This window comes from Olea europaea, chromosome 17 (assembly GCF_002742605.1).
Source record: "Olea europaea var. sylvestris chromosome 17, O_europaea_v1, whole genome shotgun sequence".
NCBI classification, from domain to species: Eukaryota; Viridiplantae; Streptophyta; class Magnoliopsida; order Lamiales; family Oleaceae; genus Olea; species Olea europaea.
In genome coordinates this window covers 10490636-10514586 of record NC_036253.1, presented here as the reverse complement: position 1 = coordinate 10514586, position 23951 = coordinate 10490636, and the positions used below count along the sequence as shown (strand labels likewise).

At 35.1% G+C, this 23951-nt stretch overlaps 3 protein-coding genes and 1 pseudogene across 3 annotated transcripts in view; 1 reads left to right on the top strand and 3 right to left on the bottom strand.

Annotated features, from left to right (window-relative positions):
- LOC111366282 (E3 ubiquitin-protein ligase PUB23-like) overlaps positions 1–2093 on the top strand; it is a 10627-nt gene extending 8534 nt beyond the window's left edge. The window contains exon 2 of the mRNA XM_022987011.1: positions 1219–2093. Coding sequence (XP_022842779.1) covers positions 1219–1811 — 593 coding nt within the window. The 3' untranslated portion in view covers positions 1812–2093. The remainder of the gene's footprint in view (positions 1–1218) is intronic.
- Positions 2094–3252: 1159 nt separating this feature from the next.
- On the bottom strand, positions 3253–4997 carry LOC111365615 (dof zinc finger protein DOF5.3-like). The gene is made up of 2 exons (XM_022986153.1): positions 4604–4997; positions 3253–3587 (listed from the first exon to the last, which is right to left on the bottom strand). The coding sequence occupies exons 1-2, from the start codon at positions 4995–4997 to the stop codon at positions 3253–3255; spliced, it is 729 nt and encodes a 242-aa protein (XP_022841921.1).
- A 6920-nt stretch (positions 4998–11917) lies between these two features.
- LOC111366281 (syntaxin-121-like) lies at positions 11918–13233 on the bottom strand. Its single transcript, XM_022987010.1, has one exon. It carries the CDS (start codon positions 13005–13007, stop codon positions 12096–12098), a length of 912 nt encoding a protein of 303 aa, XP_022842778.1. The 5' UTR covers positions 13008–13233; the 3' UTR covers positions 11918–12095.
- A 1392-nt stretch (positions 13234–14625) lies between these two features.
- On the bottom strand, positions 14626–20284 carry LOC111365614 (annotated as a pseudogene).
- Positions 20285–23951: the final 3667 nt, after the last annotated feature.

The following is a 23951-nucleotide window of genomic DNA, read 5'->3' as shown; positions in this document are numbered from 1 at the left end:
AAGTGTGGTGACACTTAAATGAACACGTGGATGTTTGTTATAGAACAAAACATTGGAGACCCGTCGAGAGATTCCACATGGATAACTATCTGAGTGTCGGTGGTTAATCTCTAACGTTCGGTAGTGAAATTGGTCCTTTGACTTGAGGTCGTCATGGTACCTTATATGAGGACAGTCATACTTTGGCGGTGTTGGATGTTGCTCTGAAAAGGGCCGCTAATACGACATCGTTCGGGTACGTCAAGAATCGTATGAAGGTTGTGATTGATCAATAAAGGATTCGTCACTCTTAGATAGTAGGAGATTATGATCTGCGTTTCATTCAATTAAGTCAATGATCAAATCCTTGGCCAAGGTGTACACATGAGTCGAAAAGGAGTTTTCGATTTATATTGACTTAATAGTGGAGTGAAAGATATGATCGATGATCGAGATTGACACAATTCCATATCTCGTAATTGATCGGATCATATTGACGAAGGGATTATAGTTTCACGGTAAACGAACGAATTTGGTTTTGTCATACCACGTGACATTTCCCGTCACATGTATTGCCCTGACACATTGCTAGATGTCAATCAGGGACGGCGAATGTGAATTGACGATAAATTAAAAGGAGTGTTTTAATTTATCAATTTTGATTAGATCAAAATAATATTTCACGTCGTTAGGCATCGTGGTCGGGAACCTAATGGGTCACACACAAAAGAGAATTAGAAGATTGCAAATTGCCAATTGATTAATTTAACAATCGTTGGATAAATTAATTAATTGAATTTGTTATTCACGGACCGGGTTTAATTAATTGGATTAATTAATTATTGGGCCGGACCGGGCCGAGCCTATTTGGGTTTATATAAATACATAACTAGGGTTTGAGGTCGATTAAGGTTTTCATTATTCTTGCTAGCACAAGAGAAAACCCTAGAGGCTGCAATCATATTCTCTGTGTGGATCACCGTTGGAGGCTGAACAATTGGACAGCTGTGGTGGCGAATCAAAGTTATGGAACGAAAAGAAAAGCAAAAGGATTGCAGATCTGAAAAAGGTACAATCTTATCACAATTTCTAACCAAACACAATGAGAAGCAAAAGGATTGCAGATCTGAAAAAGGTACAATCTTATCACAATTTCTAACCAAACACAATGAGATCTATTGGATGGGAATCGAAATAATTTAATTTTCCGTTGTGCATGTATAAGTAGATTCCCAACAGATGATCCAACAGAGTTGACCATCTTAAAACCTGAATTCTTCATCGAATTAGTCCAAATCTTGAAGGATCAGATTTCTCAAAAAGCCTCAAAATCTTCTCTGAAAATTCTTACCATTGTCTGTCCATGGGGAAGAAACAAGATCAAAGCGGTGGAAGCAGGAGCAGTTTCTTCATTAATTGACCTTTTACTGGACACTTCAAACAAAAGGGCTTGTGAAATGATGCTAACGGTGTTGGATTTTCTATGCCAATGCGCGGAAGGAAGAGCAGAATTATTAAAGCACAGTGCAGGATTGGCCATTGTGTCGAAGAAAATACTTAGGGTTTCACAAGTTGCAAGTGAAAGGGGAGTTAGAATTTTACATTCAATTTCGAAATTCTCTGCATCTCATCGGGTTCTTCAAGAAATGTTGCAGATTGGTGCAGTGACAAAGCTGTGCCTTGTGCTTCAAGTTAATTGCGGGACCAAAACAATGAAGACAGCTGGAGCCATACTTAAACTGCATGCAAGATCATGGAAGAACTCTCCATGTGTGCCCATGGAGTTGCTTGATTCTTGTCCATCTAGATATAGTGACGGAATTAGGGGATAGATCGAAACTAGTTGTGTGCATAACTGAATTTAGTTAAGAGTACATATACGGTAGAATCTAACACACGGTTGAGAAATATATATAAACTTTTTGGAAATAATTCTTCTATCTTCAATTTTTTGAGTATTGAAAAAGTAGGTGAAGCGAAGTGATTTATGCTATTTTGGGATTCGCTTGTTGCAGTCAAGGATTTTGTTTCTGTATTCACTGCTTTGCGATATACCATTTACTGTGTAGATTTTGTCGTCATTGAGTAATCAATAATGAAAACACTCTACTCTGTGTAGGCACTCCATCGAACCAAATTATTTCGTGTGGTCTTTTTTTTTTTTTTTTCCAGAAACCAGTGAGAAATGGGGCTGCTATTTGAAATTTTCCTCGGTATTAACCTTCATCAGCATGACCATATAGTCAGTTCAATTGATGGAGAGAGCATGTATATGTGACGGACAACTATCTAATTCTATGTTGATTCAATCAACTTTAAATTTTTAGACGAGATAATTGAACATATATCAGTCATCAAAGCAAACATAAGATACACGCTTAAGTCTCAATGGCACTCATTCATAAGGATCTTGCGAGTAACATGGATTTGATAAAATATAAATCACGTTTGCTAGTACATTTTGAAGACTAAATTTAAATAAATAAATTTCTATATTTGTAATAGTTTAAGCTTTTGGTGAGATAGATTCAATAGAAATTGTCAGATTTAACTTTTCAAAAAAGATTAATTTTTTTTTCTCTCTCAAAATAAGAATAAGAATTACTCCAACAATTGTTGAAATTTATATTAGTATGAATTAAATATAGAAATTTATATTAATATGCATTAAATATAGGGGTATGGAGTGACATGTTCATGATTTGACTAATCTTCTAATTAATTTAGAAAGTATTCTTTGATTATCTTGTCAAACTAGGATGATTGCCAGGGATTCTTTCTTGGATCACTGAATTCTATATTGGTTTTCCAATTTCAATGCAAAACTTTCAACTTCGACAAGATATTTTAAAGTGTAAATTCTTGGTGCACATGACACTTATATAAAAAATTGTGCGTTTTATTAAATGAATACAGCATGCACGTCAGGTCAATGTCGGTTCGATAACCTAGCACTTTGGCTAAGGACCGAGCTACATAATCCGCACGGATAACCGCATAGTTGACATAATACACACACATGGAGGGGTCAGGATTATTTTATTCATGAGGGACCGATGTCGGCCTTGTGAGGGTACTATCACCTGGAGTGTCAACTGCATGGATCATTTGACATTTTCCAGAAAGTTTTTATCAGACCCAATCCCCCAAGTCCCGTATGCTACCATGAAAGAATTGTGTAAATTGGTGCAGTTTTATCTATTGTTATTACTGTGTACGATTACAAATTCAGCAGTAGTATATATTTTTATAGAAGTTTTAACCTATGCAAAACTAAGATATAAAAGGGAACCTCATCAAGACTTGATGTCTGAAAATGGCTTCAAGATTCAGCATGCTAAATGGGTTCCCATTTCTATTCAACTGTTCTGAATCTTGTTCAATCCTTGCCGTTTGATCTGTTGACTGAAATATATGATTTGGCAACATTAATTCAAAGCTGGATCCCACCATCTCTTCAGAAGTTGCTACATCTTCACTAGGCAATGGCGGCAACGGAGAATTGTTCATCGGGCCGTTCATACTTGTAATTAACTGATGATCAGTTGCATACTGATGCTTCTGATTAAATGCGTCAAGCCCAGAAAAATATCTTGCATTTTCATCGCCTGCATGAATTTCTAATAACTTATCAGAAAGAATTCCGCATCCACTTTCTTGGTCTAAACCTGCTGTGTAGTCGAAAGATGGAATGCCCGTTGAAGACAAGATTTAGAGAATTTAGTTTGTCGACTTTCTATGAGGCTGTTCAATATGTATCAAAAAGACAAAAGTACTCGCATACAGTTTGCACTGACTTATTTATGAAACTTGTACACGTGTAGAAGACAATACTCAAGAGTGTAATAAGTCTCTATTTGACTGCACTTATTTGGCATTATAAAGTTTTTCCAATTTTTTAAACAGTCACATATTAATTACAAAATACCTACCCACCTGATAGGAGCAATTTTTTAATTTTTTTTTTATTTGTACTGGACTTGCAACAGTTGAAAATTGATTTTCCAATCATGCACTCAGCGGCAAAATTTCAAATTAAAAAAAAAAAAAAAAAAAAAGGTTGAACTCTAACCTTGAGGGTCCCCATCGCCCCATTCATAGAACTTTGTGAGGAAGGTAAATCGTGGGATGTGTCTCAGCAGGCCAGAGAACAAGAGCTGTATGTACATTGCGCCTACAAGGAGTCCAATTTCATATCTCAGGAATCGAACCCCTATACTGCGGCTGTCAACAAGACATGAGATTACCTCACTCTTGTCCTTTGCACCACTGGACTATGTCCCGAGGGGCCAAAATTTCAAATTATAACATTACCCTCAATGGCATAGAGACAATTTTTTTTGTAGGTAGTTCAAAACAATTTTGAGGGTAAGTTTGGAAATAAAGAGTTTTGTATTTAAAAAAATAATAATAATAAAATAAAAGGGTCAATTGTACACGTACACCTTAAGTAAAGTGGTAAAACTGCATTTCATCGCTCAAGGGGCTACTTTACTGTAGACAACATTGTTTTCCAGCCAATGAAAAAAAAAAAAAAAGAAAAAAAAAAAGCCGTCAAACATAGGCCAAATAAATATGTTCCCTTTTTAATAACTAAATTTGTGGATGAAGTGATTCAACGTACCATCATATAACAACAAGGGGACTTCTGCCTGAGGCTCTGGTTGATTAAGGAAATTAGCATAAGCTGCTGCAAGATTAATATTGGTTGAGACACCAGGTCCAGGATATGAGCTACTTGACTCAAGTATTGCCCTGTTATTACCTGAACTCCTAGAGGACACATCACCTGTAGACAAGGAGCGTATGGACTTACATCGTCTGCTCTTCCGGCAACCTGCGCCGATCGGAACATTCCGGAGGGACCCACCTTTAGTCCAGTACCTTCTACAACCTTTGCAAAAGTACCTAGGTTGTGACAAGCTGTAATTGTTGTAGTAACAAAATTTGGTATTTGAAGAACCACAACGAGGACAGGCTCGTGACACATCAACAATAGGTTTCCATCCCCTGTCCATTCTAAGAAATCTTGAAATTCATAAGCTTTCTTCGAGAACTCTCTCAAAAAATTTACAGTGCATATATATACAGATAGAAATAGAATGCAATAATACAATATCTCAGTGCACGTGTGCATGGAATAGGTAACCTATGGTTACTGAGGCGTAGGCTAATTCGAAGTGTCGGTGTTTCCTGCACGTATCGGGGTATATATGGCCTGGGAACAAGGGCCTCGATACGGCAAATTGGTTTGCTTTCAGGGAGTAATTCTTACGGTGGATCAGTATACAGATAAAAAGATTGTTCATTCCCAAAATTTTGAGTAGGTATTATTATTATTATTTGAGAAGAATATAACATTTTTATCACAATTAAATTATAGAATTTATTTTTATTTGATTATATGTACGTCAAAACTGTATCCTTCCCAGATCTTTCATATTAGAGGAAGATACTTTTAATGTAACAATACGGACAACAAATTATCTCACACTCGATCCCAACTGACATACCATTTTAAAGGATGAGCTCTTAAAACGTACTACAATCTAAAGTTCGAAGAACCAGCACGGAGGTGTCAAACCTCGTCCATGCGTACAAGTGCTGTCCATATCAGGATTTTTATTTCATTTTATTTTATTTTATATATATTTTTTTGGTATTGTGTCTCTACTTGGGATAAAATAAGGTTCAAGAATCGTCTATCAATTTGTATGATTATCAGAGCAAGAGGATAAATTCACCAAAAGTGCCTCAGCAAACCCCTTTGAGCTTAGTTTCTTTGATTTACCATTGTATCTATACTATATGCTAAACAAAAAAGATAGAAACAGAATATAAAATGACGGCTAAAAATTGTCATTGGACGTTTTAGTTAACATGAAGCTCTTGCACAAGAAAGGGAAGAAAAAGTAGAATCCCTGTCATATGAACCCTAAGTACCATATGTATGTCCTATACCAGAATGACTATTTTTATGGATTCTTACTTGGGGAATAAAACGTTTGATGACATATATTGCATTAGAAGAGACGAAGATTGAAGTGGAACCTGCTTGGGAATCGGATACATTTACACTGGATGTCTCATATTTGTCTTTTGGAGTAAATGATTACTTGAAAAGGGGGTGTCTTGGATCATGCAAATCCTGTCTCCAATGCAACCCATAATTAATTTGCCTGTCTTCAGATTGACATAACATTTGAGCATGTCTTCTCCACTGGTTAATTAGCGTGCAATGGAAGCAGACTAATACAAAATTTCAAGTGCAGCTAGAAGATGAGCATTTGTTTGCTAAACATCACTGGTTACTCCGTTAAAAAATTTTAATATTATAAAAACGTTAGCTTAAACGTCAATTTGATAAGGTAGATTAGGTAACAATTGAAAAATTTTAAGATAAGAAATTAAATTTATACCATTTGAGATTGAGATGATTCTTAAACTGCATCGCAACAAAAGTCAACCTAGTGTTTACCTCTCTCAGCTAAAACAAATTTTCTAAAGACCCCAATAGACTGAATAACAAAGAAAATTTCACAATTATATTGTTGTCTACACAGAAAATTTTCGTCAAATTTGGAACATGAATTTATTAAAAATTGCTAATGACATATTAGATAAAATACCCATACATGAGGGGGAAAAACTAAAATCTTGCTAATTATAATGAATGCCATTAGTCTAATTCACAACTATGTACAAAACATATAAATGATTACTCAAAACAAGGAAACTGAACCATTTCCAAACTCAAACTACATTTTATTTATTTATTATTATTATTTTTTTAGCCGAGCTTAGGTTTTTTGAGAATTGGGCCAGTGAATTGAAGTTGAAACAAGGAATGGATCGATATATTGTGGGTGATAGTGTTGGTTGAAGCGAAGGTTTGATCGTAATGTGGTGTGACAGGTGGGATGTAAGTCCTTATTTGATAGGGATTAAAATCTAGATTTTACTTTAAATGTAATTAATTTTAATAACACATTTTATGGGACTCACAACTTTTCAACTACACATTTCATCTAACTTTTATCAAAATTTAATTTTAAATCCCACTGTTGCCTAAATGTCCAATCATATTTAGTGGACCATGTTGATGTTTTTGTTGGATATAAAGTAGACAACAACGGAGGTTTAGCTCCCGTTTGAATCTCATTAATTTCTATTCCATTACATTTCATTTTTTTTCTCTACTATTTTTAATCATACAATTTTTCATAAAATAATATTATACGTAAATCAAAAAATTTTTCTTTTTTTTTTTCAACTCGACTCATTTAAAAAAAAAAAAAAATATTCCACCCATTATCATTTCTAAAAAATGGGGGCCAAACGGGGGCATCATCCATTAATATTTTCTAGAGTGAAATCAGGAGAAGACAGTATTTTCTGCACTAGGTTTGTACATAGAAGGGGAAAAATTTCATAAAAATGTATTTTATATAAATACGTCAACTTGTTCCTCAAACTATTGACAAGGGTCAACCTTAACTATCGTAAAGCATCAACATGGTCCTCAAGGTATACCGAAGGATCATTTTGGTCCACCAACAATTAGGAATGGTGATGTTGAGCCTACAACTATCCTGAAGTACGAAATTGGTCCCCTCGCAAAAGCATAAATTTGGTACTCCAACAACTCTGAAGAGCTAATTTACTCCTCCAACAATCCTTAGGGTTAAACTAGTGCTCCATCTTTTCAAAAGGGAAAATTATAGCCGAAGTACCAAACCTTTTGTTTATTAACAGACTTTACCCAAAACTTTCATTTGTGCTACCGAAGGTGCCAAACCTTTCAAAAATTCGCACCCAAAATCCAAATTGATGGAAACCATCCATTTGAACGTTAATTGACCAAGAAAAGTAAATTTTGACCTATTTTGATCAAATTGAAATAGGTAAAATGGTAACTTGATAATAACCATATTAAATAAATTGAACAAAAAAAAATCAAGAAAAAATCAAGAAAAGAAATTAAAAAAGGGTTGTCTTCTTCAACCTCCCCACCCCATGCTCGCCCCACCATCTTTGTCCGAAAATGTAGAGGTGGTGTGGCTGAATTTCAAGAAAATCTCAATATATGAACCCGACGTTTGTAATGAACAATACAAAGAGGCTAAACAGACAATTGAATATGGTGATCAGGATGTGATTAGATGGGTGCTTTTTCAAAATTGAACATGGAGGCCAGTTGTTGACTACAGTTGGGTTAGATGGGAAATGTAATCTGTTATTTCTTTGTGCTTCCGTTAATGTAATCTACAGGTTGCTGCTGTAATCTGTTTTTGCTGGTTTTATATAATTTTGCTAGATTTTTATTTTTTATTTTATTTTTTCTGGGGTTTCTACTTGTTCATTTTGTTTCTGCTGGTTTTTTATGCTTTTGTTGTTTCGTTTATGTGCTTCTGCTGGTTCATACTGATAATTTTTGCAAGTTTGTTGATTTATGGTTGTGGTGGGTGAGATACAATGGGGTAGTGCTGGTGGCTGGTTTAGGGACAAAGATGGTGGGGTGCGGAGGTTGAAGAAGACAACCCTTTTTTAATTTATTTTCTTAATTTTTTGATTTTTTCTTGATTTTTTTATTTTTCTGTTCAATTTATTTAATATGGTAATTATCAAATTACCATTTTACCCATTTCGATTTGGTCAAAATATGTCAAAATTTACTTTTCTTGGTTAACTAATACAGTTTCAATCCATTTGGACTTCGGGTGCGGATTTTTGAAAGGCTTGGTACCTTCGGTAGCACAAATGAAAAGTTTGGACAAAGTTTGCTAATAAACAAAAGGTTTGGTACCTCGACTGCAATTTTCCCTTTTCAAAATGGTGATGTTGGTCCTACATATATCGTGGTAGCATCATTTTTATCCTCAAACTATACTAAAGTGTTAATTTGGTCCACGATCTTACCTGAAAAGTAAATTTGGTCCTCTAATTATTCTAGAAATTTAAATCCATCCTCGAACTTTCTAAAATGTGAATTTTATATAATCCGTATCACCAAGAGTCAATTAGGTCGGTCAAGTTTATTGAAAAGTCAATTTGGTCCATCAACTATGCTAAAGAGTCAATTAGGTCCTCCAACTATATAGAAACATTGATAGGTCCTCCTACTATCTAGAAGCATTGATTTGATCCTCTAATAATCCTGAATAGTCAATTAGGTCCTCCAACTATCCGTAAGATCCTCAAACTATGTTGAAGTGTTAATTTGGTCCCTAAACTATATACAAAAGTTAATTTGATTCTCTAACTATCCCAAAAAGTCCGGTTAGTCCACCAACTATTCTAAAGGGTGAAGTTGGTGTTCAACTATTCTGTAACATCAATTGGGTCCAAGAGATGACAATTTTGTCCACTAACTATTGAATGGAGACAATTATATCCTTCAAATATTCTCAAATGATAATTCAGTCCTTATACTATGATCAATCGGTAATTTCATCCTCCATATACTCAGAGGTGACAATTTGGTCATACAACTATGCTCAAGCCACTAATTTACAAACTATTCACGAACGACAATTTTGTTTGCCCAAATTTAAAAGCGAAAACCTCAAACCCAACCGTAAACTTATAACTAAAATAAAATCTAATACACGAAAACAATTTTGGTTGCCCAAAATGCCATCGTCTTCTTTGAGCCTCTGAAACATAGAGTAAAATTCACTCGAAAGAAATTTTCTACATATAAAATAAATTGTTTGTAATTAAATATTTCACTTAAAAGTAAAAAACTTGCTTGATTTTGTACTTATAATTGAATTTTTATATTTCACTATGAACACTATGAAGACATCATTGCAAATAGGAAAACGAACATGAGCATTGTGTATGCCGGTAGGCATCCTTCTACGAGGAAATGTGTTACATTGGTAGGTGAAGGTAGTCTTTGCTTGATCTTCAAGAGTTATACGAATCTGATTAAACCCGGTACCGGTCAAGGAGGCTGTAACGCAAAGGCCCGGCTAACCTCTCCTATAATTGATCAATGAATGGTAAAGGCAAATGATCATTTAGAGTTGCATTGTTGAGTTTAAGATATTCAAAGCAAACCCTATATCCTGCTATGTCCTCTACATAAACTGATTGGTGTGATTAGCAATTTGGGCCAGATCTTCCTCCCAGCTTGTTTTGTTTTCTTCACCTTGAAAACCCGACTGTTATTTTGGAGCATTGTGCTGATTCTGATTATCATTCCAAGAATTAGGATGATTCTTCCAGTCTGGATTATATGCGTTGGCGTATGTATATTGACGTGAAAAAATTTGCGCATAGCAAGCTCTTTTTTGAAAATACTCATTTTTTTATGCAAAATTATATGTCCGGCATAGAAATATTGAACTTATGTACCCTGTCTTGGTGTCATGGTTTGAGCATTTCTTTGAATCTCTCACACGCTTTATGAAAATTTTCCGTGTCAAGCAGCCTAAAAAAAAAAAATGATGTCATGCTCCTGTTTCGCCACTTTGGCATGAAGAAGTATTTGCCAGTAAATTTCTAGACTAGATCGTTCCAGGTAGTGATGCTGCTTGCAGGATGAGAGTGATCTATTCATAACCTCATTTTGATTGCTTTCTTACTTACATTTGAGTAGTCAAAGTCATCCATCATCTCCAAGGAACGCAAGATAAGGATTTGCTTTGTTCGTATACCACCCGAAATCAAATTAATAAGAAGAAAATAGAAATGCCCCCAGGACACATCTCCAAGTGGTAAAAGGGGACTTGAGGCTGCTGCGTCAAGAGTTCGAATCCTGAAATATGGATTTGGCTCTTGGGTAAGTGCAAGTGTACAAGCAGCCTTCCACCCTGTACCTTTGGAGGCATAACCTGCGATTTACCTCCCTCACGATACTCCAGGGCAGGAGTGGTGGGGGACCCTTAAGGTTAAGGTTTAACCTTTAATAAGAAGAAAATAGAAAGAGAAATCTTGAATACTTGAATTCCTCCAATTTCTCTTGACTAATCTTGTAACTTTTTTTTTCTTCTGGCTCAAGAATTCTAAAGTGATGCAAAAAGTCACGTTTTCATTCTACCCACAAAAATCCCTTCTTCAATTCCGACCTGTAAGATATATATGTTTTCTAAAAACTCTAGAAGACTGGACCGTCAAATACCAAATTTGCCACTAAAAGCGCGTCTTAATAGATCCACACGTGTTTTCCTGCAGGCTGGGAAGTCACCAGCAAGCCCTTTTTTCCTTCAATAGGGCACTCGCGACAGTTTACCATCGAGCTTATGGGGCTCGCTTCTGAGTATGTGTGCCTCAGGTGACCTCCATATTAGCCCTTGTGCCCTCTTGAATTTTTCCCATCTTCACATTATGCTAGTTAAACGCCCACTTTAATCCTCATGCACTCGATGTTTGTCAATAGTGTAATCCTACAAAGCACGAAAAGAGCAGAAATCAACTAGCAAACGACTCAAATACATGCAATGCAATCTAAATTTATGGAACCATGAACCAAATAAGTGCAAGAAATGCACTTATTAATCACCTACACAATACGTTTGGAAATTGGTGGAGAACTCTTGAGAGAACATTTTGATTCTTAAGTCGAGGAAAAGTACGTGTAACAAAGAAACTTTTAACTTTGTACATGAATATCAATGCCAAATGTTGTGCTTCCAAAGTATTTGCCTGAAGTTGATCTTATGGGTCATTACTTACAATAAGGGAAATCTCTTCCCATCAACTACTTCAGCTCGGAGTCTATATCTCGTTGTTCATATTGGTATTAGTCTTTAACTCGGATACAATACTAAGTGAATCGGTTGATTAATTGTTGAACATACAACATGACAACACATTAACTTACACAATTGAGAAATAAATTCACAACATATAATGGAAGAAAATAGAAGATTTGATATGATAATGCAGACCATATATGAGTTCTGATTGTTAATGTAATAAGAGTTAAGTATTTAACAATGTCCATACAAAAGTTTAAATGGTTACAGAGAAAAGAATCTTATTTCAAACATTAAAATTCCAAAAACTCAATAAACTGGGAAGAAAGGGAAAAAAAAAAAAAAAAAAAACAATATACAAACTAAAAAAAAAAAAAGCAAAATATTGCATAACAATCCAGAAAAAAATTCTCATTTCTTCTCCCAAGGCCTAATGGAGAGAATAACAATCAAGATAATAACCAACAAAAGAATGATTCCAAAACAAGCCCATTTCCTAGTATTCTTCTGGTGTTTCCTAGCCACCTCCAGCTGATGAGTGCCTCCTCTAACAAAAGAATTTGCCCTGTGAACATGACTCTCAATATCATCCAATTGTTCCCCTTGGCTCTGCACCAATACAGCCATGTCCATAAAAACCTGATGCAATTCCTTCAGATTCTTCTCCATTTCCTTTACTGCATCATGCCTTTCTTGAATCTCCATTATAGTGTCCATTATTTGTCCTCTGCCCTGTTCCTGTATTGCTTTCTGCAAGAAAGTTTCGCTTTCCCCGGTTTCGATCAGATTGTCTAAGATTTTCTCATCTGGGTTTTCCCCTGTCACTGTGTAGTACCTTCTCTGGACGGTTTCCCGATACTCGGAGTTCATTTTCTGCCTCAGCTCATTGAATCGGTTCATTATGTCCTGAAGTTTTTTCCTCAGGCCGTTGACGACTGAAGTCCTGGTCCGGTCGGATGAGCTCCCGGGTCCACAGCCCGGGACGCTGCGGTTAGCAGCGTTGGACCTGTCTAATCCCTCCAATCGGACCTTGATCATCTTGGCCTTTTTCAACGATATGGCGATGTCGTTATCCATTTTTGCTCGAAGGTCTTTTACGGATTTGGCATTGTGGAGAACTTTGCTCTGCTCGTGTGCGGCCTGGAGCTGGCTGTAGAGCGTCTCCAGATCACGGAGCTCATCCTTGATGGCCTCGACGTCTTGGAAAAACTTGTCGAGATTTACCCCGCCAGTGGAATTAGGTGAGTTTGTCATTTGGATGGTGTGGGAATTTGGATCTTGGCCACGGAGACGAGAGAAGGATCCTGAAAAAAGATCATTCATTTTTTTGGATCTGCTCTGACGATGAAAAGTGAAAAGATGAAGTGTGTTTTGAACGGAAAATTAGGAATTAAAGTAGACGAGGATGAATCATGGATGGCTGGGCAAGTTGAATGGGAAGAAAGAAAGAGAGAACTGGTCAAATGAGTCGACTCGTTTCTTAACGGAAGAAGCAAGAAGAAAGAGAAAAGTCAACTGATGGAAAACGCGTCTTCATTCTTCTCAATCGTGCAACGCGTCTTGAAATAGGAAATTTTAGGGAAAATCTTGTACTTACCGTTCCTTTTATTGGATAAGAGTGCAAGTCAATTTGACTTTGTAAATAGACTTTTCCGAACGAATTAAGAGAATATTTGGTTGGAATTAAAATTAAATTTTTTAGAACTATGCTAAATGTACATTAAACTTTACATAATAAATTATATAATACTATATATCACTATATCATTTATCAGTTTAAAACAAAGTTAACCTTTTCATCCAATATGTTCCCTCTACATATTTTAATCTAAATTAAAGTCTAACAATTAATATTAACCACATCTCGCATTGATCTCATAAATTTTCAATCACATTTCATAAACTTCTTTTACAATCTCATAAAAAAATGAGTGATGCAAGTGCTACATAATGCAGTAGCCTTTTAATTTCTCTCAAACTCTGCAACACGACAAACCAAAATTTTTTTTTTTTTTTTATTTGTGACAAATATAATTGAATGAAACATCCGAACCTGCCTCTCAAATTTTCAATTTTAGAAAAATATTTTCCAAAATAAATGTCGGATAAGCTGTTAAACGTCGTCGTGCTTGAGACACTCCTTCAAATGCAACGATTTTCTTAGATAGAAATTTAAAGAAAGCATAATGCACTCCACACCAACCTGACTCGTATGGACACGGACACAGAGAATATCATATTATCCATAAAATACTCGTAGAGGGGATTGGTGGGCAGGGGGATTCCTATTGTCACCCAAGAAACCATATTGCTAAATGGTAAGCTACCACTCTGCCCGTTCATCCAACTTTGTTTAAGCATGAAAATGGAGACAGTTGCTAAGAACTTTGTTAAGTTTTCAACTACAGAATGACTGCAATCACCTAATTCTAAGATGGTAACAGATTCTATAATGTCATTATATTTCAAAACAAACATAGCAAGAAATACAATTTCCATTACAAGAATCATTACATTCCGTCGACGTTACCTGGGAAGGGAATCCGTTTACTGATAATTTTCAAAAGCTATGATGCAAGAAAAGGGAAGAATTTAGTTGAGGGCTCTGGTATATTTAATAGAAATTTTATAGCAGCCGGTGATGATAAACTATTAGATAAAGCAGGGGGTTTAAATTTCTCGAAAACGTTGGTCCTATCATCTAAAGATCTAGCAAGCTTGCATAGTGATCAATGATTGTATGTCCTGTTATGACACAATCTAAGCCATGTTTGATTCTTATTCTTTTCACAATCTGGAAAACGATATTTACCCTGAAAACTGTATATCTTCTTGTGTTTTTGGTCGAATGAAGCAGAAATGTGGACTAAAACATATTAGACATTATATGAGCAACAAAATCATAGAGCGTGTTCTTTAATTATAAGGCTAATGAATTTGATTCACCACTGAATTCACTTCCATCTACAAAGTAGGTTGACAGAGAGAATACTACAAGAAAAGGAAGATTGCCAGATGCACATATTTGTGGCAGCATAAATATATAGCTATTGGTAGCAATAACATGGCATAGGCATACCCTTCAATCACTTCACTCTTTTATTGGAATTCAACCGTTGGCTGTGTGGACTTATTGTGATGTTCATCAATTGTTGAGTAAACTAGACCTTCTGATTCAAGAGACTCGATTGCTTCTCTGTCAAGGGACCAAAAACAAGGATGAATACGTTTAGTACAGAGAGGAGGGAGGGAAGGAGGGAGAGAGAGGTTACAAGATCTTGTGTTCAGGAAGATTTAGCTGTTGTGCAAGTTCATTGCGAGGCACTCCCTTCTCCCGTGCACTGAAATATTGAAAAATCATCACTGAGTTCTAAGGTTCTTTAAATACTTGAAACAGTACAACTCAGAAGATGCCAGAAACCAGAAAAAAACACAGATTTTAATATCAATTGAGACAGCCAACCACCATCCCTCATATGCCACACTAAATTTGCATAATGCAATATCCACAAGATACCAAAAGTGAGGAAGTATAATAACAGAAGCAACAAGAACAATATGATGCCATTATACCATAACAACATATGACAAAATTTGAGAATGTGATGGAAGAAAACCATTAACTGGAACACTACAAACAAGATGTATATCAATGACACTGTCACTAGGTTAAGAATGCATATCCAACATGTATCTATCAATCACAGTTGAGGTACCAATAACATGTCATGTTAATTATCTGATAATGTGTTTTCTCCCAGATACACTACATAAGCAAAAACACCTTAATGAAGATCTTATTCCTGGAGTTTGTTCCATGATTTTGCAGGCAGGTAAGCTGAGGACATAACTTTTTTGTAATAAATTGGTTTCAAATATACTGGTAACATTTTGACTTCTAACAGAACCAGTCAACCAGTTCAAGATTTTTTTGAGGTTTAATTTGTATACAAGAATTTTGCACAAATTTCATGTTTATTGCTGCTGGAATGTCATCTACTTATTTCTTCAACAAATGAAGGTTAAACTTGGCAAATTTCAAAACTCCAAGACTGTGCATAGTAGCCACACCTTAAACCACATAATCATTACTTCCATTCAGTGCGGAAAAAGAAGAAAATAAATCAAAAGAAAATAAAGTTCTGACATCATTACGAACGTGCTATAATAGTGTTTATCATCAAGAAACAAATTCTAGATTCTACTACAATAGTTTTTTTACTGAACAAAAACTACTATTTTCCCACCAAGTTTACCATTTTTTCAAGACTGATCCCTGCCCATGAAACTTGTTTTTCTGAAGTTTGATTGTGAATAGATTTGGGAACCTCCATACATGTTTGTTATATTTTAATGCATAAACCCCATCTGCTAGTTCCACGGCCTTGATTGTTCCAAACTTACGTCAGAAAGAAGTGACCCTCCAAAAGTTACCGCTTACCAATGATATTGTCATGCATAGTTAATTAGTTACCAATTACCATCTGTAGAACTAAACTATTCACCTTAGGGGTTTGCGTACTTGAGTACAAAGTCAACAAATCATTCACAAACATGTCTGAGGGTTCTTGGAAGAGGAAGAAAAGAAGACTAATCTTTCATTAGATGGATAAGTAGCTCATATAACTCACAGGCATGGTGGTTGCTGCAAATAGTCCAAAACCAATTTATCTATGCCCTTGATCCCATCCATGTCATATTGTACAGAAAACTGAAAAAGGAAATGACAGAATCATCAATTATTTGAATCAGGAAAAAAAAATGTAATTTAAAGTTGCATTATTGAATAGTAATTTACATGATTTGATGGGGTAGGCTGGAAACCATTCAAAGGGGTGTTACCAGCAGAATTTGGCATCTAAGTAGGAGCTGTGACAGCATCCTGCAGCTTCTAAAGGGATAAGAATGGAGGAAAACCTCATTATGAACACATAACAGGCTCTTTCATGCAAAAACTTTTTAACAGTTATAAGTATACCCGAAGCCTGGTGTTGTGGCAATGGACATATACACATTCAGCAAAGTGGTGTGCAATCTCATTATAGTCTGACAAGGGCCTAAAAGTAACAGCACAGCATGATTAGATTATTATTATTATTATTATTATTATTATTATTATTATTATTATTATTATTATTATTATTATTATTATTATTATTATTATTTTAAAGGAAAGAACTGCAAGGATTCAAGAATAAGACAAAAAAAGATTGCATTAAGAACATGAGAACAGATGTATTCAGCCCCTATTTGAGTCCCATTATTTAAAAAATGATTTTTCCCTAAACTCATTTTTAACATCACATTCTCTCAATAAAATAATTTGAATTTGCCTGTAAATCGAAATTTTTTTTCCACTTTTTGACCACTCATTCTCCAAAAATCACTATTACAAAATTCATTCTTTTGAAAAATGGGGCTCAAACAAGGGCTTAATGTGAGTGTTGGATAGAACTCTTGCTACATCCTCATTATCTAGTTAATTGCATTTCGCCTTAAAATTGTTCACTTAGGTGTTAACTAATCAAAAGGCGAGAACGTAATAAGATAATCCAGATTCCTGGGAATAATTAGTATAATCATGTTGACATAGTATTGTGCCAATGTTAAATGATGACAGCCAGATCAAGACTGCTGAAGCTCACGGTGGCACAAAAATTTGATATATCAGAAGCACAATAAACAACTATCCCAATTTTTACTTAATATCCTAAATTTCCACAAAAGCAACCAGATTCATCATGTGTTGCTTCAACATAGAGTACTAGCTCAATGCTGGTTTTGTATCAACAATATAAAAACCAATAGATCGGTAAAGCACCATTTAGTCAGCCCTTTATGAGTGAAAATTTTCTTCTATATAATATACAATATCATCCAATTGAATTCAAGATAAAATCAACATAAAACAATATATAGTAGCAAATAATAAAATTACTTTTTGCTTTAAGGGGAATTCTAATTTCTCACTTTGGGCCTCACCAAATCTAGTATACAAAGTTTCACAGTAACATACAATTTTTCTTGCAGGCTAAAATAGAGTATACTCTGTACATTATACAAAATATGCCATCGGTAATGCATATTTCACTAGAGGGGAGTAGGGGGGGAAGGGAGAGATTTATGTGTGACAATCCCTGCATGTTAACTGTCAGGTGTTTTACTTGCAGAATTTCAGTAGCAAACATGATGGACAAAAATCACAAACCTTAAAAACAGATTCGTACGATCCTTACTTGACAGAGTAAACCATCAATTGTTTCTTTCCCTGCAAGCCCTTCAGGTGCCCATGAACCTTTACATACATGCCATTTCTATCCATAAACATATCAAAACCAGTTAGGAACAAGTATACAAGAAAACAACCATCAACAGAAAGTTAAGTATATCGAAAGAAGTATTAGAATACTAGATCCATTTCCTTGGTATCCACAGCTTCATTTACCCTAAAAAACTCACATAGAAACACAAATTAGCTTGTAAAGAAGCCGCAGATTAAAGATACACATGGAAGTTTAACCAAATGCTTCAACTTGTGACAAATTCATATGATTGTATATCACCTATAAGAAGGAAAAAAATAAATCACCATCTATGGCAGTCAATGCGCCCAGTGCCATCATCAAGCACAAACGAAACATCAGTGATCCTTTCAGCTTTGTCATATATCATTCCCAACAACTTCGCCTAACAAGACACAATTTCAAAAACAAGTTAATGATTCATATGATTGAAAACTAAACAATCTAAAATAATTTTAAAAAGATTTGTAAGTTTAAGAAGCAATACATTGTTCACATCAACACCATCAATAAGAAAATTCACTTTGTCATCACTCGCTTGAATGCTTCGCTTATTTGCTTCACGGTCAAAGGAAGTAAAGACTGTGCGTCGCGTTTCTACACAAAACCCAACACGAGTGAAATATTAAAAATAGTTAAGCTTTTCGAGCCGATTAAAATAAAAATTTAAAATAACAATAAACATTGAATCAATTAACTATTTTATAAGCGAGGAAAAACATATGCTCTTAAACTCAAACCTAATATCGAGTTAACAACCATATGAAAAAATATTAACTATCCTCTTGTGATTATTACAAATTTGCACAGACAAAGTTTGTAAGAATTGGTTCAAATTATTAACCAAAAATTGGAAAACGAAAAGGTGGGTAAAAGTGAAAAATAAAAATGTGTGACTATGTGTTAATTTCGACCAAATATTCGGACTTGATCCAATGGTCAAATTACAAAGTAAATAGATCAACTTATTCTACTCGTCGAGTAGATCGTCGTTGTATATTTGGAATCTCGAAATCAATTTCGGATGAATGAGAAATTGCGGACCAAAGTTGGAGGAAATGAAGTGTTGCAACTTTTCGAAAGGATGCAAGTTTTGGTTAAGTGTTGCAACTTTTTGAAATGATGCATGTTTTGGCCCACACTATTTCATTTGCACCATTTCTACATCTATAAATAGGACTCTATGGACATGGTTTTGGATACACCAATTGCATTGAGCATTCATTCTCCTTTTGCAATTCTCTTCTTTCTAATTCTATAGCATTTTCTTGCATTTCCTTTGTAGAGGGAAAATTCAATCAAAGGTTCGTCGGTTTCTTGTGGTTTGAAATACTGCTACCACAAGTTGTGAATCCATTGTATCTTGAGAGACAAGTGTCATTCACCGTGAGCACCGTAGCGGGGCAATTTGTCTTAAGGAAAGAGATAACGTTTCACCTTGGATTATTCTCTATTTCTACTCCTTCTTAATCCTTATTTTGCGTAATCATTATACTGAAACTTTGTCCAAATTTTCATTCTTATAAATTATGTTTTGATTACGCTCTTGCGGGTTAAAACTAGTCAAACAAATATATCAAAAATCAACCCTTACATAGCCTTTTTATAAGTCGTCTCCAACAAACTTAAGACAAAATTTTTGTGTCTTTGTAGTTGGTTGTGGACAACCATTACTTTGTTCGAATAATGTTTTTTGTACTATTCCTCCATCGATATTATCATCATTTTGTTGAATTTTTATTTGTGTAACAGAAATGACTACTATCGGGACTTTGTTAAGTCAAAATTGTTCCAATAATGAGTACTACTTGTGGCAATACCGTTGCATAATACTACTATCCCACACGGGGAAAAGTAAAAAAAATTTGCCGGAGCAGACTTCAAGATGTGGCAACAGAAGATATTGTTTTATTTCACCACTCTTAATTTGGTTAAATTTCTGAAGGAAACTGCACCGGCTGTACAAGAAAGGAAAAATAATCGTGAATCGATTATTGCCTTGGATGTATGGAAACACTCGGACTTCCTATACAAAAACTATATCTTAAATGGATTGGATAATACATTATATGAGGTGTATAGTTCAAAAGAACCAGCCTAGGAATTATGGGATTCTTTGGAGACAAAGTACAAGATCAAGGATGCCGGAACAAAGAAGTTCATTGTCGGCAAATTTTTGGACTACAAGATGGTGGATTCAAAAACTGTGATTAGCCAAGTGCAAGAGATTCAAGTCTTGTTACACGACATCCATACCGAGAAAATGGAATTGAGTGAATCATTCCGAGTGGCTGCCATTATTGAGAAACTCTCTCCTATGTGGAGAGATTTCAAAAATTACCTCAAACACAAATGCAAGGAAACGAATATGGAAGAATTGATTGTGCGCTTGAGGATTGAAGAGGACAATCAGAAAATCGAACGAAGGCCGGTTAATCAAAATGGTGCAAATTTTGTTGAAATGGAACCAAAGGCAACAAACAAGAAACAAAAGGCTCTTAATTATGCACCGCGAAGAGACAATTCCAAGAAAACTAAGAAGTTCAAAGGAAATTGTTACAACTATGGCAAGGCTGGACATCGTTCAAGTGAATGTCGAAAGTCAAAGAAGAATGTTCAAGCCCACATGGTTGCAAATTGTTCTCTATCTGATGGACTGCAAGAAATGAGTTTATCTGTAGTAGTTTTCGAATGCAACATGATTAGAAATACTAGAGAATGGTGGATTGAGACCGATGCTACCCGCCATGTGTGTGCGGACAAGGCGATGTTCTACAACTATTAAGAATTGAATGGGGAACAACAATACATGGGAAATTCTGCAAGTTTCAATGTTGAAGGACAAGGCAAATTCACTTTGAAGATGACATCCGGGAAAGAACTCGTCCTCAACAACGTCCTACATGTGCCGGATATACGAAAGAATTTAGTGTCCGGGTCTCTACTTAGCAAGAATGGTTTTAAACTTGCATTTGTATCCGATAAATTTGTGTTGTCTAAGAATGAGATGTATATAGAGAAAGAATACATGTGTGATGGAATGTTCAAGTTGAACATTCTTACAATTATACCAAAACAAGTCGCTATGAATAAAACTATAAATTTCGCTTACTTGTTTGAGCCTTCATGTTTGTGGCATAGTTGATTAAGACATGTGAATTACAAATCATTGCGCAAACTAATGAATCAAAGTTTAATTTCAGTGCATAAAATCAATTTTAATCATAAATGTGAAATATGTGTTGAAACAAAATTGGCTAAAACACCATTTCATTCAATACAAAGGAACACAATCTCTCTTGAATTAATCCGTAGCGATATATGCGACCTAAAATTTGTACAAACTCGAGGTGGTAATAAATATTTTGTGACATTTATTGATGATTGTATAAAATTTTGCTATGTCTTTCTTTTGAAAAGTAAAGACGATACCTTAAATGCATTCAAAACATATAAGGCTAAAGTTAAAACACAACTCGAAAAATGAATGAAGAATATTCGTAGTGATAGAAGAGGTGAATATGGGGCACCGTTTGAAGACTTTTGTTCTGAACATGGAATTATTCATGAAACAATGGCACCTTACTCTCCTCAATCAAATGGTATTGCAGAATGTAAAAACCGAACACTTAAAGAAATGATGAATGTCATGTTAATAAGTTCGGGCTTACCAAAGAACATATAGGGAGAGGTTATTTTAACGGCAAATAATTTTCTTAATAAAATATTTTTTAAGAAAATGAAAGAGACACCATATAAACTATGAAAATGTCATCCTCCATCCTACCAATACTTGAAAGTGTGGGAGTGTTTGGCTAAGGTTGAAGTACCTAAGCCTAAACAAGTGAAAATCGGTCCTAAAACGATATATTGCATATATTATTGGATACACCAATAATAGTAGTGCATATCGATTTTTTGTACACAAATTTGAAATACAAAACGTACACGAAGGGACCATAATTAAATCAAGGAATGCAACATTCTTTGAAAATATTTGTCCTTGAAAAGATAAGGAAAATACGAGTTCTAACAAGAGAACATGTGAAACTACCAATGGAACTTCAAATGAGAAAGAACCAAGACATAGTAAAAGGGCTAGGACTTCCAAGACGTTTGGCCCAGATTTTCTAACATATATGGTAGAGGATGATCCAAAAACTTTTGATGAAGCAATGTCTACATTGGAAGCACCGCATTGGAAATAAGCTATCAATAATGAGATAGATTCTATAATGTAAAATCATACATGGGAGTTGGTTGATTTACCTCTCAGTAACAAGCCTTTAGAATGCAAATGGATATTCAAAAAGAAATTGAAACCTGGCAGATTCATTGATAAATATAAAGAAGGACTTGACTTCTTTGATACCTACTCACTCGTGACTAGAATCACGTCGATAAGGTTGTTAATTACAATTGCGGCGATACACAATCTTGAGATTCATCAAATGGATGTAAAAACAATATTCCTAAACGATGAGTTAGAAAATGAGATTTACATGGAGCAGCCTGAAGGGTTCGTTTCTCCTAATAAAAAACGCAAAGTGTGTAAACTTGTTATGTCCTTGTATAGATTAAAATAGACTCCTAAATAATGGCACCAAAAGTTTGACAAAACAATGTTGTCAAATGGATTCAAGATTAACGAATGTGACAAATGTGTTTATATTAAACATACATTGAATGCCTATATAATTGTATGTCTATATATGGATGACATATTAATAATGGGCAATAGTCACGAAATATTGCTTAACACCAAAAAAATGCTAATAAAGCATTTCGATATGAAAGACATGGGTATGGCAGATATAATCTTAGGGATTAAAATCTCTAGAATGCAGAATGAAATTGTACTTTTACAATTTCACTACATAGAAAAAGTACTTAAGAAGTTTGACGTGTTTGAGAAAAGTCCTGTGAGAACTCCTCTTGATCCGACTATGCACTTAGTCAAGAATACGGGAGAAAGCATATCACAACTAAGGTATTCACAAACAATTGGCAGTCTTATGTATATTACAAACTGCACTCGACCGGATATTGTTTTTGCGTGAACAAACTTAGTAGATTTACAAGTAATCCAAACCGTGATCATTGGAAGGCTTTGACGAGAGTTATAAGGTACTTGAAGTATACATTAACCTATGGATTACACTTCACAAAATATCCTACGGTACTAGAAGGATATTGTGATGCGAATTGGATAGTTGATATGAAGGATTTCAAGTCCACTAGTGGTTATGTATTCACCATGGGTGGAGCTGCCGTATCATGGAAATCAACAAAGCAAACGTGCATAGCTCGATCAACGATGAAATCTGAGTTTATTACTTAGGATAAAGTTGGAGAAGAAGCAGAATAGCTTCAAAATTTTTTAGAAGATGTTCCATGTTGGCCCAAACCAGTACCTGCAATAAGTACAAATGTGATAGTCAATCAGCAATTGGAAGGGCTCGAAGCAGCATGTATAATGGTAAGTCTAGACATAATCGTCGTAGACACAACACCATTAAGCAGCTGATCTCAAATGGCGTTATCTCCATAGATTATGTGAAGTCAAAGGAGAATATTGCGGATCCACTTACGAAAAGTTTGCCTAGAGATCAAGTGCGTTACCTATCGAGAGGAATGTGATTAAAGCCTACTACGTAAGAGTTTTTGCAATGGTAACCCTACCTTATTGACTGGAGATCCCAAGATCTTAGTTTAAAAGGACAACTAAGTTGTGAAAATTCCATGAAGTACTTAGGAAATTAGAATTCCTAACTCATTCATATGATACTAAAGTGCTTTCTATAGAGTGGATAGAGGTTAAGATTATCTTTTAATGATTCCTATATCTTGATTAAGTCAAGTGAAGTAGGGCAGAATACTCTTAATAGGAGGTCACCTATGTAAGTGTGAAGTGGGGCTGCTTCGATAAGAATTGTTTATGGTTTGAATTCTCTAAATACTTATG

Excerpts from the sequence above, each read along its gene's own strand:
- LOC111365615 (XM_022986153.1), bottom strand. The coding sequence starts at position 4,997 with ATGGACAGGGGATGGAAACCTATTGTTGATGTGTCACGAGCCTGTCCT. Across the intron at positions 3,588-4,603 it reads CCCCTTGTTGTTATATGATG|GCGATGAAAATGCAAGATAT; the intron begins GTACGTTGAATC and ends AAATTCATGCAG.
- LOC111366281 (XM_022987010.1), bottom strand. The coding sequence starts at position 13,007 with ATGAATGATCTTTTTTCAGGATCCTTCTCTCGTCTCCGTGGCCAAGAT.